The sequence below is a fragment of the Branchiostoma floridae genome, chromosome 7 (assembly GCF_000003815.2).
Source record: "Branchiostoma floridae strain S238N-H82 chromosome 7, Bfl_VNyyK, whole genome shotgun sequence".
NCBI classification, from domain to species: Eukaryota; Metazoa; Chordata; class Leptocardii; order Amphioxiformes; family Branchiostomatidae; genus Branchiostoma; species Branchiostoma floridae.
The window spans coordinates 13,409,861-13,428,292 of NC_049985.1; the positions used below are offsets into that span (position 1 = coordinate 13,409,861).

At 40.7% G+C, this 18,432-nt stretch overlaps 1 protein-coding gene across 10 annotated transcripts in view; it reads left to right on the forward strand.

Annotated features, from left to right (window-relative positions):
* The window catches only part of LOC118420303 (neurobeachin-like), a 152,046-nt gene that overhangs the window by 52,150 nt on the left and 81,464 nt on the right, over positions 1–18,432 (forward strand). For 5 of the 10 annotated variants that reach the window (XM_035827043.1, XM_035827042.1, XM_035827039.1 and 2 more), the window contains exons 26-37: positions 385–1,960; positions 2,304–2,457; positions 2,981–3,161; positions 3,738–3,877; positions 4,658–4,750; positions 5,814–5,951; positions 6,383–7,192; positions 7,777–7,914; positions 8,444–8,615; positions 9,326–9,457; positions 10,148–10,300; positions 10,748–10,809. In XM_035827043.1, the coding sequence (XP_035682936.1) occupies positions 385–1,960; positions 2,304–2,457; positions 2,981–3,161; positions 3,738–3,877; positions 4,658–4,750; positions 5,814–5,951; positions 6,383–7,192; positions 7,777–7,914; positions 8,444–8,615; positions 9,326–9,457; positions 10,148–10,300; positions 10,748–10,809 (3,749 nt within the window). The remainder of the gene's footprint in view (positions 1–384; positions 1,961–2,303; positions 2,458–2,980; positions 3,162–3,737; positions 3,878–4,657; positions 4,751–5,813; positions 5,952–6,382; positions 7,193–7,776; positions 7,915–8,443; positions 8,616–9,325; positions 9,458–10,147; positions 10,301–10,747; positions 10,810–18,432) is intronic. The other 5 variants (XM_035827046.1, XM_035827049.1, XM_035827041.1 and 2 more) reach the window with 4 other exon arrangements.

Sequence of the window (18,432 nt, forward strand, 5' to 3'; positions counted from 1 at the left end):
AGTGGTTGCTCAGGACAGGGGTTAGGGGCGGCTATGTGATGCATGTAATGGATGGGACTGTTTCAATGTGACTTGTAACTGGAGGTGGTGGCCAGATTGTTTCCTGACTGGGTTGACTGCATGTGAATTTTTCCATTGCCATCATATGTATGTTGAACACTGACAGATGTGATCATGACAATATTGCTAGGCAAAATAATCACATTTTCAAAGTAAACGAAATCATAGACTCTTTTCCATACATACTTGTACATTTCTGAACTAATGCTGATTGTGTTCTTTAAGACAAAAGTATCTAATTTGCTGAAATTATTTATTTTCATACTAGACTGTAATTACATGTTTTAGATGTGTAAATTGCAAATTTCTGTGTTTTCTCCACAGCCATGTCTGAGAAAGGAACCGGCACCCCCCCAGGGGTCAGCCCTGTGAGAATTGTGACATCTTTTCCAAAGACCAGCAGCTCTGGGAAGACAGACCAACAGGCAGCTGCTGACAGTAGTGCAACAGCGCCCTCTGGCACAAAATCCGTAACTGCAGATGGCAATGCAGAGGGGAGCAATAGTCAGGCCAATGATGTTGGTGGGACAGCAAATGGAGTTACCTCAAATGTTGAAAGCACTGACAAAAAAGATACAGCTACAAATGGGATAGTAGAACAACCCAATGAAGTAGGTACCAAGTCATCTAATAAAACAGAAATAGCTGCAACCAGTGACGGCACAACAGAAGTAGCAAAGGTTCAAGCAAGCACTGTGGTCTCAACCACACAGTCAACAAATAGTAGCAATGAAAATGTTCTTGTGAATGGGGAGTTAAGTCCTGTTAGCCCCATACAAAAAGGCATCATAACTCTATCTCAGAGCATAGCAGGGTCTGGAAGTCAAGGAAGCGGAGATAGTAGCAAACCAGAGCTACAGAACTTGGACAATAAGGCCACTAAGGCTCCAGCAAATAAGGAAGCAGCATCTTTCCTGAATTCAGTCATAGACAACGTGGTGTCAAGGTTAGCAACCACAGAGACAGACTGGCTTTCGGGAAAGAACTTGGAGGAACTGTCCACGGAGGACGTTGCAAAGGAAGTTGCAGCTGCACTGAAACAAAGCCGTGGCAGCGAGAAGATTTCTGACAAAGCTATGCAAGACACAAGTGCAATTGATAAAGTGGCTGGCGTGGAAGAAAACGGAACTACAGAACAGTGTAGTGTAGCAGACGGCCAGGTCAAAACTGTTACAGAGCCCAATGTCCATGTGGAAACCACATCGGAACCCCCAGCAGTGCCAGATGCAGTGCAGGATGGGGTTGAATCTAGTGCCATAAGCAATGAAAAACCTCCCTCAGAAGAAGTCAGGACCAAAGAGGAAACAGTTGCAGCTAGCCCTATTAGCAACGAACATTCTACAGAGCAAGCTAAGGAGACTAATGTGGCAGATACTGGTGCTAAGACCGAGGACGTGAATTCTGAAGTAAAGAACAGTAATAATGAAGCTAAAAATGAGGCCTCTACTGATGGTCTTACACCACAGAGTACATCTGCTGTAGAAGCCCCCTCTAGCACAGAAGCAAAAACTGCAGCCACACCTGCAGCAACCAATGGAGCAGAAGCAGCTCCCTCTAGTGAGAAAGAAAAATCTGCAGCTTCTTCAGAACCATCTGCAGCTACTACCACTACTGCAGGAGCTACCGCTACTGCAGCTTCTGCCACCACTACTGCAGCAACTACTGCAGCATCTACTGCAGGCACACAAGCAGAAGCTACAGTGTCTCCATCGCAGCAGCCCACAAGCCCCGCCTCGGGGACAGGGTCACAGAAGTCCCAGGGTTCCCCGGGGCAGCAGTTCAGCCCAGGCCCACGAACCAGCATGTTCCGTATCCCAGAATTCTCCTGGTCACCTATGCACCAACGGCTGCTGTCAGACCTGCTGTTCTCGTTGGAGACAGACATTCAAGTGTGGAGGAGGTAACAGCAATGTGCAGTCAATCCATTTTAATGATAGGGGATAATATTGTATATCATTACTTGTCAATTTTTAGGGTACTCAGCACCCATAAGTCGTAGAAACTACAAAATTACATTGTATACTAAGCAATTTCTACACCAATGTGCCATATTTTGTTGATATTGCATCTACATGTATGGAATGTCACTTTTGCTTTACCTTTACAAAATATCATACTTCGAATGTGTTTTCATAGGCCAATAGACATTGCCTTGCATGTATACTGTTGACATTATATGTAAGGTAATTGAAAGTTTTGGTCCAAAGATATTCTAGATTAATACGTATTCAAACTTTTTCCAGCCACAGCTCCAAGACAGTGATAGACTTTGTCAACTCCAGTGAGAACGCCATCTTCGTGCACAACACCATCCACCTGGTGTCCCAGCTGTGTGATAATCTCATCATCGCCTGTGGGGGGATCCTGCCACTGCTGGCCTCTGCTACCTCACCTTCTGTAAGTCATGTCTTCATGTGGGTGGGTCTAGTTGTTGAGCATGTCTGGCGGCAGAAGTGTTACTGAAATAGGACTTGTTTGTTTCACAAGAAAGGCATGCAGTTTAAAGTAACCAGCTTCTCTTAACAAGCTCCGAAGAGAACTTTGTTTTCCGTTTATTTCACAGACAAAACATACCATAGAGATTGTAGCTTACCGCCCTTATTTTCATGGAGTATTGGTTGTGGGGAGGGTTTGGGTGGGAATGTGTCCGTATGAGTGAAAGATCAAGGGGAGATGAGGGAAGGGTAAGAGGGTTGATGGTTACCGTAGTGGAATAGTTAGTGTCAGGGTAGGGGGGTTTTGTGATGGAAAACAAGAATATCTAACCAAAGCTACAACATGTACATGTAGTATTGAGGTTTTCAAAAGTCTTTTTGAGAGAGAATCATATATGATATACAACCATACAAGTCAATGCTATAATGAAAGACAATATGATACATTCATACCAACCTGACATCTGCCTTCTTGTGTTTACCAGTATGAGTTAGACGTGATAGAGCCGTCCCAGGGCCTGACCATTGAGGCTGCGATATCGTTCGTCCACCGTCTGATGAACCTGGTGGACGTGTTGGTGTTCGCCAGCTCGCTGAGCTTTGCTGAGCTGGAGGTGGAGAAGAACATGTCATCAGGAGGCATCCTCAGGCAGTGTCTCCGCATCAGTAAGTGTCTTCTTTCCTTAAAGCTTTATTTTGCTCAGCAATTGATATTGACATTGACTTACAAAATGTACTTATGTCGGGTGCCTTTCAGCCTCTGCCACTCAAACCCAAAACACCATGGCTGCTCCGTAGTCTCCATCTTGCATGGCCCTCCCCATGCTTTCCGGTTGTACTGGCTAATGTCCTTCTGTAGCACATCCACGTATTTGTGGGCGGTCTTCCTGGTCTCCTTTTCTTATATATATGCTGGGGACCACAGTACTAGGTCAGACACTGCATTTAGCAATTGATGTAGAAACTTTCAACAAGTTGGATGCATATTTTGCAAGCATGAAAGACACGCACAAAAATGTGATTGTAACATAGTTTGTTATAAGATGCCCCCTAGGAAAGATAGAAGTACTGCAGCAGTATTTTTGCTGATAACATCCCAATGTGAAGGAAAGAAGAACATCAGTGACAACTGTTGCCATTATCTATTAATTTGGTACCAAAAACAAGTAGATCATGATATATTTCCCTTTTCCCTAGTAGATATCACAGATATGTAACAAAGTAACTGTTTGTTTTGTGCAGTCTGCTGTTGTGCAGTGAGAAATGTGCTGGAGTGTCGTCAGAAGGAGAAACCCTCTGCCAACGGGGCCACCATCGCAGCCCCTGATCTGAGGGAGAAAAACCTACAGTCCCTCCTACGAGGAGCTCAAGAAATCGCTAAGGTTTGTCTTTGATGTGTTATCATACTGGTGTGTGGACCTCCCAGAAAGGTTTATGTTCAATGAATATCTTTGCAGTAAATTGGATAGAACTTTTGGAATTTGGGTCTGTTAGATGTAACATTGGTTCACCTTTATCTGTAGGGTAACCTATATCCATTGTGTTTAAATATGAGGTATTTTGGGATCGTCAAGTCAAAAGACGGTCGTTCGATTTTCACACTGCAGTATTTTAAAAATATTTCAGTTTGAAACCCACGTCTGTTTACCTGAAATCCATAGATACACAGTTCTTTTAAAAACAAATTTAGGCTACACCATGGATAAAGCCTATTAAAGGTGAACAAGTGTTATAGTATATACTAAGCATTTTGATTGATTGGTCCTTTCATGCAGTGTTTGTATATTTCTATGTGTATTTCTGTTTTCTTTCTTTACATCTCCGTCTTTGTTTCAAGTGTTTGTGCTATGCCCATTTGTATGCTTACAACATTACACGACTAACCTTTCCTTTCATCATGTTTCATCAATGGCCCTAATTGTCAAGCAAAGTATTTTCCAGTTTTTGTAACCTTTCTGCAATGATGTAACATTGGCAACAAATATGCATTTCATTGCCAATATATGCTCACATCAAAAAAGCACCTCAACATGTATATTGTTTTCAGTGTCTGTCATTTATGACACTTCATGCATTGACCAATGTGATTTGCTCTGATTACAATGCCTGTGATAATTTCCATAAGACCCAGGATGTTGATATGCCAGTGTATGTCACTGCAGGGTACAGGCACTGCCAGGGACCCCTCTGCTCCATTCTCAGAGTTCAGTCCCACCAACTTTCAGTTTCTCAATCCACAGGGCCCCAACAATCATGTATGTTCCCTTCTCCAGTCTATCCTTCAAGAAATAACACACTTGAAAAACAAATGCATCCTCTTCACTTTTTTACCTTTCTATGTATTCACCTCTTTATGCATGGCCATTTGTTTGTCTCCTCTTCCTAAGAATCTTCCTCCAAGCCTACAGCATGTCCCACATATAATGGATGTTTATTGTTGCTCATCAGTTAGATTCTTTTTTTGAACGTGTACTTTTGGTCACCCTTTCCTGACAGCTCAATTGTGCACTTTGCATTGCGAATACAAATAAACGGTGTCATCATTTTGTTTTGCTTGCTATTCAGTGATCGGTCTGTGCTCAACTGTAATGTCACTTCTCTCTCTCTAGAAAGCTGTACTGTCCCACAGTGGTAACTGAATATGTACATGTATCTTCTTCTGTTGTAACAGTTGTGATATGCCATTTCCATTCCAACATGAAACTTCCTCATGTCTTTCTCAACTTTCTCTTCCATGTCGTAGAGTAGTAGATTTGTCCCTACATTATCATGTATATCTATATTCCAGATAAATAGAAAAGTAAACTTTGAAATTTGCTCATCATCACTTCTGGGAACCTATGCTTGTTATTTGTTGGTAAAATCTCGAATATAGTTCTTGTTTATCTGACGGTATTTGCTGCTCTAACTTGCTTTCTTAAACACCTGACATAAACTTCATATCTCAGGGAGTCGATGTCATTATCTGTGCTTCTCTCAGTCTGTTACTCTTCTGATTCTGGCCTCTTCACATACTTTTTAGGGCTGCACCAATTCAAGATAGAAATGTGCAAGAGAACAAGATGGAAAAAAAAGAAAACTTGACCTGACTGCCCAAAATTGAGTACACCAAGGCTTGAATTTCACCCTTGGTCTATGTTTTCATGTTTAGTATTTTTTTTTATCCAAGAACAACAAATGCAATTGCTGTGGCCTAAGTTTCATGACTATCTTTCACTCAGACGTCCTTGTCTCACTTGTAATACCTTGTCTAAGCACTTCTCTGTCTTCTCCTGTCTCTCTCTGAGTGTCTCCCTTTAACTCTACACACCTGCTTAGCCTACCAATTTGGCTGTGCAGAACCTGGTGGAGAACATGGCGGGGTTGCCGGGCGTGGTCTCCATGGTGACGGATGCAGAGCGACTGCTACAAGACATGGACATCAACAGGCTACGGGCTGTGGTCTATCGAGATGTTGTGAGTTGAAGGGATTTTATTTTGTGGTAGGAAGAGAGGACAGTAGAATGCTAGGTAGTCGTTGTTTTATCAGCTCCTCTACAATGTATTATCATGTGATGGGTTAATGGCCATGTTTAGTTTAAGTCACTTCAAGTATATCTTTTTGAGATGCAGAAAACACTCAAAGCCACAAACTATTTTCCAGTTAGGATCAAGAATTTAATTCAACTACTTTATGTTCAAGTAAAAAGTATCTATATGTGTGTGATGGACATTCAGCACCAAGGACAGGCTACATGTAAATGACCACTTGCAAAATGGACCATCTAAGAGACCATCTTCAATTGTATTGATATGTTAAGTTTGCTTCACAAATGACTGATAGCATGGTCATGATTCTCAATCTGGAAATTGACAAAAAATATGTGTTTTCACATTTCTGTCTACAGGAGGATAGCAAGCAAGCCCAGTTCCTCTGCCTGGCAGTGGTGTATTTCATCTCAGTCCTCATGGTGTCCAAATATCGTGACATCCTAGAACCCACGCACCCCGACCTGTCCCCGTCTGAGCCCTACCGTCGCACTCGCAGTGCCGTCAACTCTCCCACGGGACAGCCTGCTAACTTCGGCAACGCCAGCTGGAGAGCAATGCATGCTGCAAACCATCAGGTTATGGAAGGTGCCACTACTGGGAAGGTGGGGACAGCTTCTGAGGGAGGGGCAACATCAGCAGCAAGCAATGCAAAGGAGAATAGCAGATTAGAACAAAAGAATGATGCAATAAAGAAAACAGCTGAGGTAAAAGATGTAGCTGCAGTACCAGAGCAGTCATCAGCAAATACAAAAAATGAATCAGAAAGTGCAAAAGATACGTCAGGAATGGTTACAAGCGCAAAAGAAATTTCCCCCAGTGTTCTAGAAACCCGCCCAAGCCCAGAATCACAGTACGAAGGACTGGATTTCGAAACTAATGTTTTTACCAGTGAAAACACTCAGACACTACTCAACAAGGAGAGAATGCTGGAAGATGATACACCAAAAGATTCAATGCAAGTTACACAAGACAAGAAGGAGGAAGATAAGAAAGAAAGTCCAAAGCCAACAGAGCCATCTGTGCAGCCTACAGAGGTCAAGCCTGAAACAACAGTAACAGAAACAACTGAGGAGGTACAAGACCAACCATTGCCTGTTAAAGAGGACAAGTTTGAGGAGATACCACTTGAAGAACAGGGGGCCGCAGCACCTGTCACTGCCACAGAGGTAAACAATTTTTTCTGTAACAGTTGTAGGATTACTTTTGCTTTGCTTATGTTGTTGGTGGGGGCTTTGCTGAGTTTCAGTCTTTTTCTTTTCTCTTGGTGTTTCTGTTTGTAAGTCCTTGTGTTTTCTAACCTACAAGCAGGTTAGAATGTGTCCCGCATTTTACAGCCAAGTTTTTCGCACACATTTCCTTTTGGTCTTAATGTATCTGTTACAATGTCAGTGTTTTAAGAATAAAGCAAATTGTGTCACTTTCAAACTAAAACTAGTTATTTTGTTGTTGTAGTGTCCTCATTTTCATACAGTCATCAAGTACATGTTAAAAATGTACAATATTTCAAAATTATGATCACCTTTGCCTAATTACAGAAAACTACTGTAACAGTACAACTTTCAATTGAAAAAGAGTAAAAGAAACAATTATATTTTTTTTAAACAACTCAGTATGGAATGACTATTCTGAAAAAATCTACATGTGTTGAAAATTAACTTACACATTACGGCATTGTCCCATAGCCACTATAGTTCCATCCTTCTTTCTATCTTCTCTTCTCTCCCTTTGCTTTAAACACTGCATAATGTAGGTGAAAACACAGTGTGTAGATGAGAAAAAAGAGGAGGAAGATTCCCTGCCGACCCCGTCACACGTGGCTGCGTTGCTACGGAAACTAAAGGCCATGTCCGCAGAACAGGACGACAAGCCTGACGAGGAGGTCATACAGGTAACGTGGGAAGGAACGGCTGATCATGGTCAAGATCATGGGTTGATTTGCTGTTGATACTCTTGACCAATGCACACAGTCTGTACATTCATGTACATTTCTTCAGCCTGATTGTTTTGCAGACAGAGACTGCCTAATGTTTAGAATGCTTTTGCAGTACTGAATGAATACAATTTTGACTCTAACCATTCAAGCATCTTTTATTGGAAAGTTTTCTGCTTTAACAGATGAATGATTGTCTATTTTTCATTTCAATATTTCATTGTACCAAGACACTTTAATGTATACCAGTATACATGATGATGCAAAATTGTTCTATAATGAAGAATCCATCACTGACTTTAAGTATATACCAGGATGACTTGAAGCATGAGGATTTAGATAATCGTGGATGAACAACAATGAAAAGAATTTAGATGAACAAAAGAAGTCTGATTTTGAACTTGTATCTTGCAACCAAAAAGATTTCTTAAAGTATATATTATTGTGAGAAAATGACATAATGATTAGTGTATTTGTTTCTCTCTAGGCCCAGTACAGCCCCACATCTGTGGTATACGAGGTGACAGAGGAACCCCACACCAAACCTGCCGTCAACACCAAGCCTGTGAAGTGGAACTCCTTCGACAGGAGCATCGTTAGGCACGAGCCGCCCGTCATGAACACTAACGGCATCAGTTCAAGTAAGACTGAATCTACAGGTGACGTGCAACATCCAATCATGTTTACTTTCCTCCTACTTTCTCTTTTCACCACCACATCAAACTCTTACTTTGTGGTAGACATCACAACTGATGTATTCAGATCAAAGTTCAAGTAAACAATTTTTATTTTTGGTCTGTCAGTAACAGTAACAGTTGCTAGTTTATCAACTGTTGTGACATCAGATTCTGCACCTTTCTGGTCAACATATCATCACCATTACTTGTTATAATACATTGTTTGGACTAGGGGTTCCTCTTTATTAGAATACTTGGATATGTAACATGATTTTATAAAGAACATGATTAATAAATTGATAAAAGCAGGATGAAGTTATAAACCATGGAATTTCTAGAATCACTGCACACAAAACAAATCAGCTCAAATGATACTTTATCCAAAGAAAAGAGATTTCTGAAAAATTAGCCCTTCAATAAAATATTAGAGCTGTTTGTAAACCTCTAAGCTTACAATAAAGACATTGATGGGATGAATATAGATCTATGTGACAGTCTCTTTTGCATCAAAGTTGAGTTATGATAGATTTTTTTCTTTACCTTATCATTTACAGTTTACCTGATCACATTCATCGTGTTTGCTGTCTTCAGATAAATATTGACACTGTAGTATTTTAGAATGAAGCATGACTGTGTGGTTTGATACATAATTTCTGTGTTTACGGCTCTTGACAATGGTAACTTTATTCCAGATCAAGCAGTGGTGATCCCCAGACCGCCCCCTCAGATGGGCATGTCAGGAGGTATGAGGACCCGGTCTCAGTCCACACCGTCTGGGTTTGGTCCTGGTTCTGGTCTGCCCAGGCCTCATAGCTTCCACTCAGGTACACAGCTCCACACAATATATCATGTACATGTACCTAACATCAAGGGGCACAGCAAGTACATTTTATGGATGCCGTCATCTGCACTGACTCACAATCTGATGAAAAAGTGTGATAAGAGGATACAATGTATGATGGGTAACAAAACCAACATGCCCATATTTTTACAATATAGACCATCAACAAGGTAACAAGGGATGGAATATGGCATCACAGCCAATAATTCTTGCATTCAAGAAGTGCACAAGACGGACACTGTAGTCACTGTGGTAGCCTAGTACAGAATGTACCAGGTTTAAAATACACTACCAAATTACTGTCACTTTTAGTGAGGCTGAGTCTACCACATGACATCCATTACCTGCTGTGGCCTAATACATTGTTGTGCTTTTACTTCCAGGGGATTTCCCCCGCATTATTTCTATCAGATTCTGTAGAAATGAAGACATCACCTTACAAAAGTCTCTCTATTACATGTATGTTGTGTCAGAAAAGCTGAAAGTTGCCCAGAATTCAGTGAGCAAAAATAAAATAGTTAACGTTACTTCTCTATCTCATGTCCGCTGCCCTAGCCACTTGGCCAGTCAATGCTACTGAATTGAAAATTTGAGTAGTACAATGTAGTCATTTACAACTCCTTACTTTCATGCAGTTCCATAAGATGCATTGAGAGTATATTTGTTCCATCAGGTTTCCCTGAGAGGCACAATGACACAGTGACGTCCAAGCTGGAGCGGTCGCTGGAGACAGTGGCACCACTGCTGAGGGAAATCTTCCTGGACTTTGCCCAGTTTCTGTCCAGGACACTAGTGGGGAGCCACGGGCAGGAGCTGCTCATTGAAGGTATACAATGTTCTAACTGTGTTATACATGCTCTAACTGTGTGACTAAAACTAGCTACAGATTCAAAAACTTGATAACTGTATTCTTCAGTCCGCATTATTTGTGATTTAGGAAGTGAGATATTTGAATCTAATGTGGGAGTAGATACATCTGAAACACAACATTGGGCTTTTTTGTGCAAACTTTAGCCTAGGTCGTTGCATAATTTGTTGCTCTATACATTTTTAGATTATATGAACAACAGGAAAAACGCTACAGAGGTGTTTGATAAAACTTACATATCGGAGGGATCTGAAGGGCCGTTATATATTCATATGTGGCATGTTAAACTGGTAACAAGAGTCTGGGAGTCAGGAATGTTCTTTCTACAACAAAGTGTTCTTCACTAGTGCACTAGCGCCCCCTACGTAAACACAGCTGCAATGCACCCTTTCTCCCCCTGTGCAGGTCTGGTGTGTATGAAGTCCAGCACATCAGTAGTGGAACTTGTCATGATGCTGTGTTCACAGGTAAGGTGTTAAGCGAATAGCAATCATTATAATTTTAATACTACAGTACTATTTCAGGTACAGTTTTCAATGTTGGTGCATCCAAGGTGCAGCTCATGCTTGTGTCTGCAATTCTCTCAAAGTTCAACAGGTGGCATACATAAACTTTTGATAAAATATGAAGCCTACACTGGCAGGCGGTCCCATTGAATTTATGCCCGAGGATTGAATTGCTAAACAGTTCATAAATTTTCAAGATGTTTTAACAGAAGTTAGCTTATTGGCTAGTGATGAATGAATACAATGGCTACAGGGTTGGACAAGTTTTCTAAAATTGACTTGTCCTATCGGGCAAGTACTTAAAAAAATTTACTTGCCCGAACCAACTTTTCACTTGCCTGAAATCTAAATGACATTTTTCTATGTATATTCATGGCCTTCAATGGAATTTTTGTTATTGGCTCTATTTTCTGTGTTAATCAATGCTTGATGTCATGACTTTGAAAAGTAGCAAGTACATGTACATCAAAATCTCGCTCAATGGAGAAGAGCTAACTTGTCCGATCGGGCAAGTGGAGAAGGACATGCACTTGCCCGAATGGCATTTTCACTTGCCCGGGACTATAGGGCTAGTGGACTTGTTTATCCCTGGGCTATGATATGACCATTTGAGGAAAATACAGATACACATAGAAATATAGTACTCTGAAGTCTAGATTGTGCCTAACTGTGTATGTTGTAGGAAGGCAAGGTTAGGCATTGAGTATCAGTTAGGCATTTTTAGCACTCAATACCAATTGTCCACTGTCAGGATTGCATTAAGCTAGGATGGTGTTCACATGATCACATTGAATGTCCATCATAAGTCGTCCAGATTTAAGGAGTCTGTCTTTGGTGTTCTACATTGTCAGTGGAGTGCCAACTGGAAGGTTGTGCTCTTAAAACTGGATATGATGTGTATGAGACACTGCTACGCAATCATGGCGGCCATCTTGTTCAAACAGATCACGCCCTGTTCATGGGAATATGTGGAAGGAACTGGATACAGGAAGAATGACTAGTTATTCTGGATTTTAGGGTTCCATCATACAGCCTTGTTATGGAAAACCGACAAACCACTAATATCCAGGCATCCTTTTATAAGATTATACAGATGGATGGCATTTGAATTTGTGATAGGAAAAAGCGCTCATCAATCAAATCATGGGCAATCAAAATTACATAGACACATTATACCTGAAAAATGTACAACCTTTAAAATGTACAAACTGTTTTATATACTGAGGTTTCACGAGAATTCAGTCATCATGGGAGTCCATCATTTTGGATGTAATTTCAAGAAAGATTCTATCGTTTTTCCCATCAAACACAGCACAAAACGTTCCAGACAGAATTGTGGATATCCAAATACTTGCATGTACAACCCTAATGAATCAGCAATTTTGGTTTCCAAAAGCGGAAGTCTCAGTACTGCGGTCACTAAATGTGCCACTTGTTCATAGGAGAACTGAAACAGCGTCTGGACCACACCTCAGCCATCAAAAATGTCGCCATGTCAGACACAATTGTATGTATTCAAATTCCTGTATGTATGACCCGACTAACCCGGTGATTTCGGTTTGCCGAAGCAGCAGCCTCGATGCCATCGCTGGCGCCATTTGTACGTGGGCGAACCGAGCCTGCGTCTGGCTGTCTGCCTGTATCTAATTAACGCCAGCATTCCATTCTACCTACTTCAGCGAATCAGCTCTCCCAGCCATTGCGTACGCCATCTTAACCATCCGTAAATTACCCGCCTACTCAATGATAAACATGAGCTGGAAATTGTCTGGAAACGCAAATTTTACTGTGAGACGTAGCGGTTTTGACTGCATCTTGCCCGTAGCTGGAATAGCTTTTCCATATCGGATTGGAATCACACAGAGCGCCCAATCAGATCCATTAACTCATGAGTGATGGACTCGGTTATTGGCACAAACAAGCCCCCCTCCCGTAAGGCACTCATTATCAAGGTTTCTCGCTGCCAGTTGCATCCTGGAACTACTTTGAGCCCCAGAAGACCATAACATCCTGAAATGGTGACAGTAAATGTTGGGAAATCCCATATTACTTACCGTAATCACAGATGTTTTTAGAGGCAACATCAAGTTATTTACAGCAGGCACCTGTTAGCCTGCAGGGTCGCTTGTAAAGTAGAAAGTTGTCACATTTCTCTGAGCAAATCCATAAAGTTTACGTTTCAAAGGAGTTGTGAATAGTCGCAAAACGTCTGTCAGACCTTCAGGTGCAACAGTTGCTTTGGTTTAGCAGACAGTAAAGATAAGATTGTACACATATGTGGGTGTGGACTGTTTTTTGTGATGGACAGCCATGAAACCACTATAGGAGAGACTGCACTCAGCTCTTAACAAATCTGCCTAAAGAAAATCTGATTACATAGAATTTGTTTTCTGATACCCTTGTAATTTTTATTGTTGGCAATAAGATACCGTACACATACGCTTACATGTAAAAATCTGTTTATGCACCACCTGGAGAATGCCTCACAACACAGATATGTTTAAGTTATTAATAAGTTATTGGCCATGTGAATTCTTACTGTTGAGAATGCCATATATTGATCCAAAAAGACACCTTGTTTCATCAAATTTACAAATCCTATGCCAAATATAAACCTTTGGAGTTTTCATCACATAGCAAACAGGTGTTGGATTGTTGGAATAAAGCCACAAATACTACATGTAAGCATGTCACATCCTATGATATCACATGAAGATTTACTGTCATAATGATACAATGTGTCTGCTCAAGGCATCCCTTGGTGCAACAGGTGGATGTACTGTTCCTTGAAGACAGTCATTGTTTTCTCAGAAAGCTGACACAGCAAAGTTATCTGGTAAATGAAAGTGAATGTCTTCTCAGTTGTGGTTGTTATGACCAGTTGTTATAGTGAAGGAAAGAGGTGCTTGCTGGTAGAGCACACGTTTCCACATCTGTACGGCAGCTTGTCGCCTTAGGGTTCCTACAGACTCCCATGAAAGTACAGAAATTGAAAACAAGCAGTGCTGGAATTTTTCATGATAGAAGTGTGAAAGTTATCTGTGTGAACATAGAACATTGCGACACGCCATGTTTGTGAAAGCTGTTGTCATGGAAGCAGTCGTCTTTGATTTGAATGACTTTAGCATGGTACAGAGCAAACAAAACAAAACAAACCAAGAACAAAAGACTAGTCTAAGACCAATCATCCAATACCTATTCCAGTATATATATAATGTATGGCAATGGGAAACATCAGTCTATGATTCAGGGCAGGTTCTGTTTTTCAGAGCTGTCTCTGGCTTTAATTTTTTTTCATCTCACTAATTATTTGGTTGCCCATGATGTTAAATCTGTCATTATCAAGCTTACAAAACTACATTTTCATCAAGTTCTTGTCATGAAGTTCATATTTTTTTTATGTGGAAAAAAAAATTTCATCCCAACATGTACATGGGGACAGCCCTTGTACCATAGAATTAATGAGTGAAGGAAGATATTAACCGCACATTTTATACCAAGCAGGTCGTCATTATTTTCTTTGTGGGAATCTTTACAATACTTTATAGATGCCTTTCCTGAAGATGAACATATGGCAGGACATTAGGCAATACTAGCTGAGCTATGAGGTTTTCTGCGTCGAATCTGTCAGTAGAAATAAAAGGGCCTTCCTACCCCGCTGCTGTATTCTAATCTTAATTTCTACAAGCAGTATCATACACTGTGAGTAATATGCCACTTGGTCCTTAGGGTAGAATAGATCCAAAATTGTCACACCATGTGCTCCCTATAAACCTGATATATCTGTCTAATTAAAGCTACATGTAGTATATTACAAGTATGAAAATATGGCCTAAAGCATGATATTATGTGATATTCTGTTCTCCAACCTTTCAAGATCACCAACAGCAGTTGTGTGAAGAAAGGCTAAGGAAGTGTACAATATGGTATGCTCGTTGAACAGGGCAAAACAAGACCACACAGTGCATGTCTGTCTCCAGAGTTGCACCGTAAATAAAAGTTTGTCAAGATGTATTAGACTCAGCCAATGGGCATGTGACACACCGAAGTGTTGGGACATACCATATCCCTGAGTCATTGCAGTTCAAGTGTACATTGTATCTCTTCAAGTTGTTGATGGCAGTCAAGAATCTAGAATAGCCTTCATTTTAAAGCTTTCCAGTAAACATTTACAAGTTTTTGCAAGTGATGTTATCAACTACCTTCAATTGACTACAATGTACATTAAAACTCCCACCAGGGTAGGTTGAGGGTCTGCATTTGTTTTGTTTCTAACAAATTAAAACAGTTTTCCTTGTCTGTGGGGAAGTCTTTAAGATAAGAAACCAATTTCTTGCTCCAGTGATCAAGAAGATCACTTGTTGGTATCAGTTGTGCCTAATACATGTTTCATCAGAACTATAGCAGTGATATGTTACACTTTATGTTTGTTTTATTCATGGTTTTCATATGTTCTTAAGATAAAATAGAGCTTCTGCATGGATTCCTTATGTCATTTTTGGCTGGATAAAACTTGACATGAGTTGACAGATAGCAGAATATGGTGGTGAACAATTAGTATCAATATATAATTACAAAATATTTGAAAACTTTTCTTTTCCTGATGTTTATAGCAAATAAGGATACACATACAAACAATCAGTCCTGAATGCGTAGAGTTGGGCATTGACTACAAATCACCCGGACTCTAGGAAGAATATTGACATATCAGTCACTAATGGAGATCCATTTCAAACTAATCCAAACAAACCAAACAAATGAATGAAAAGTAATATTTCAAAATAATTCAAAATAAACTCAGAGATATGAGACTGACAGAGATATGAGAACACATGAAAGTTGATTGTTTTAAAAGATTCTTGGAACTTTATTCTCTCATTGGGTCATTTAAGGTCACCCTTAGGTCTGTTTCTGACATCTTCTGGGCTATGTTAAAACACTTAGTCTACTATATCAGTCCATAGTCTCATTTGTAGTTTAAAATTGAAAGTTTTGCCCACAAAAAGCCATGTTGTGGAAGATCAAAGCCACAGAAAGTAACCCAAGGCTATATCAAGGTGTGATTGTCAGTTACGCAGACGTTAATAGTGGCTAATCCTAGTGTTGTTTGCATCAAGGAATGTAAACTGCTAAGCCCACTATTTACAATAAAGGAAATCACTTAAGCTCTAAGTTATGACTCTCTGTGACATGACCGTAATCCCACTTTAAATCTAAATCACAGCGTTAAGGTTGTGTAGAGTTGGACGTGTAAGTGTTAGGGCACGGCAGGGATAATTCTCTGTCCCCTCCTGGTTTTATAACTTGGCACCTTCGGAAAAGCGTTGAGCAGAAGGGAACAGCTCTCTCCCACTCTTCACCTGGCACTGACAGATGCCACAATCCACCAGAGGTAGAATAAATATCTTCCTGGGGGCTATCTTAAACAGTTGGGACTGGGGCGGGATTAGGTTTAAAGACAAAATAAACACTTGTGACTGGGATCCTGAATTAAAGGTTAAACCCCTTCCATCCAGGTACCAGCATGATGGGGATTTCTGTGAGAGGAATGGCATTGACCGCAGAAGTATTTATTCCCTGTGGCAATGGACATGGCTAGACATCGGCATCCAGGCCTCAAAACTTGCGACCCAGACACTTGGAAATGTGTAACCACTACTGTACTATGAAGAGGAAAAAATTAGGTATCCCAAACGAACAGATTCATGGAACGTGATGTCATTTATTGTGTAAGGAGAAAGTTCTCTTTCATGAAGTCGTCACTCATTCCCCACCCGTTTCTGCTGGGTTTTGACTCCGTTATTCCTGCCAACTTAAATAAGCGGCGGAGCTAAGTGGGGAGGGAGTGTGCTGAAAGATGAATGTATACTGGAGTTTAGCTTGACACTGGCGTCAGGGTTGTGAGAGACTGTCATGTTCAATAAGGAGTTCCTGCCATCAGGCATTGTTGGGAAATGAATATTGGCCTGCAGTGCCAATCTATACCCTCTATATAAAGCTCAGAATTTACTACTGAGGTTGCAATCATTATTTGTGGTCGATACATGGGATTCTTGTTTCATAGGGTGCAATTCTTTCAGAGCCTATGTAAAGATTTAAAGTTACGTAGATTATCATACTGATTTGTTAGCATTCAACATTCTCAACCAAAAGCTGGATAATGATTTATAAAGAATGCTGTTCTAGGTCAATAGCATTATTGCTTAGAACCTTATTGCCTGCCATAGATCTTTATTATAATTACCCTTTAATAAGCAGGATCTATGTGTCTGCCATCCCTATTGAGGTTAAGTCAAGAAGTCTATCAATCACTTTCTAAATGAAAATTAAGGTCCCCTCTTAAGGGTACATCATGCATATCCTTTCTGAGAATTTATAGTTCCCAGTGTAAGTAATACTTCCCTCCCGGACTGGCACACTTGTGCCTGTATCTCAGGAAAACCTGTTAAATGGAGTAGCAAGTGTTTCGGGTATTTCCTCTGAGCTTTGCCATAATCCCCTCCTCCTGTGTCACCCAATGCCGAGATCAACATCAAGGGCAAACAATAATGAGGATAAGCTTTCACTTTCTGATAACCTCCGACCTCTGGATCATTTGTATCTGTCGCGAACATAATCAAACGTCTAAATATTTGTGACACGGGAGCGCGAGCCCGCGACTCCACCAAAAGTTTTCCAAACTTCGTTCAAGTTTGTTTTGGAGGGTGTCGTAATCCAGCGGTCGTTCCACGATGAAAGAAAGAAATCATCGGCGCGTTGGAAACTAGTGGTGGGACAGTGAGTGAGAATCCCCAGCGTAAGAGGACCACACACCTTTCTGGAATGTCCAAAACACTGTGCAAACAGAACGGAATAGTCATCGACTTTCTGTCCAAGTAAACTGGCTGTCTGATGATAAAACCATCTTGTATAGCCTGTGTCTGCAATGTCCTTGCCATACCAATGGCCCACATGGACCATTCCATTATGATTGTGGGGGAGTTCTAGGAGTTTAATTGTCGGAGCGTTACTGAAATATTTCTTTTAGGAAGTAGGAAATATTAACAGACATGGTAATGTGAAATGTATCTTTTTTTCTCTGTGTTGGGAAATGCAGGCCTTGGCATGAATTGCAAAAATATCAAGCTGTCATACTTGCCAGCTAGTATATAAGGACCTGACTGTTGAAAGTGACTTTCAAAGTATTTCTTAACTCTTCAAGACATTTACCCCAGTTTATGCAGTACAGTTTCTCATGCCAGTTGGCAGATTTACAACTGGGGCTAGGTTGGCCTTTGTCTTACAGCTTTGTTTAACAGTTTTGTAGCCTGATATATATTTTATAGGCTTATTCGGCTTCATATGTTGGACCCTTGTATTGTTATTACAGAAGTTTCTGGCTGATACTTGCAATAGCAGCCAGACTTTCTCTCCCTCCTAATGTTCTTAGAATTACAGCAGTGGCCTCCAGTAGAAGGAAATAGAAAATAGTCTGCAACTTCCCCTTGAAATTCTGATAAGAAGCCAAACTAAAGCCTTGCCGGAGGCGAGGATTTCTGTGGTCTCCTGTTCGGGAGCAGACAGGAATGTGAATTTGCCCCGATG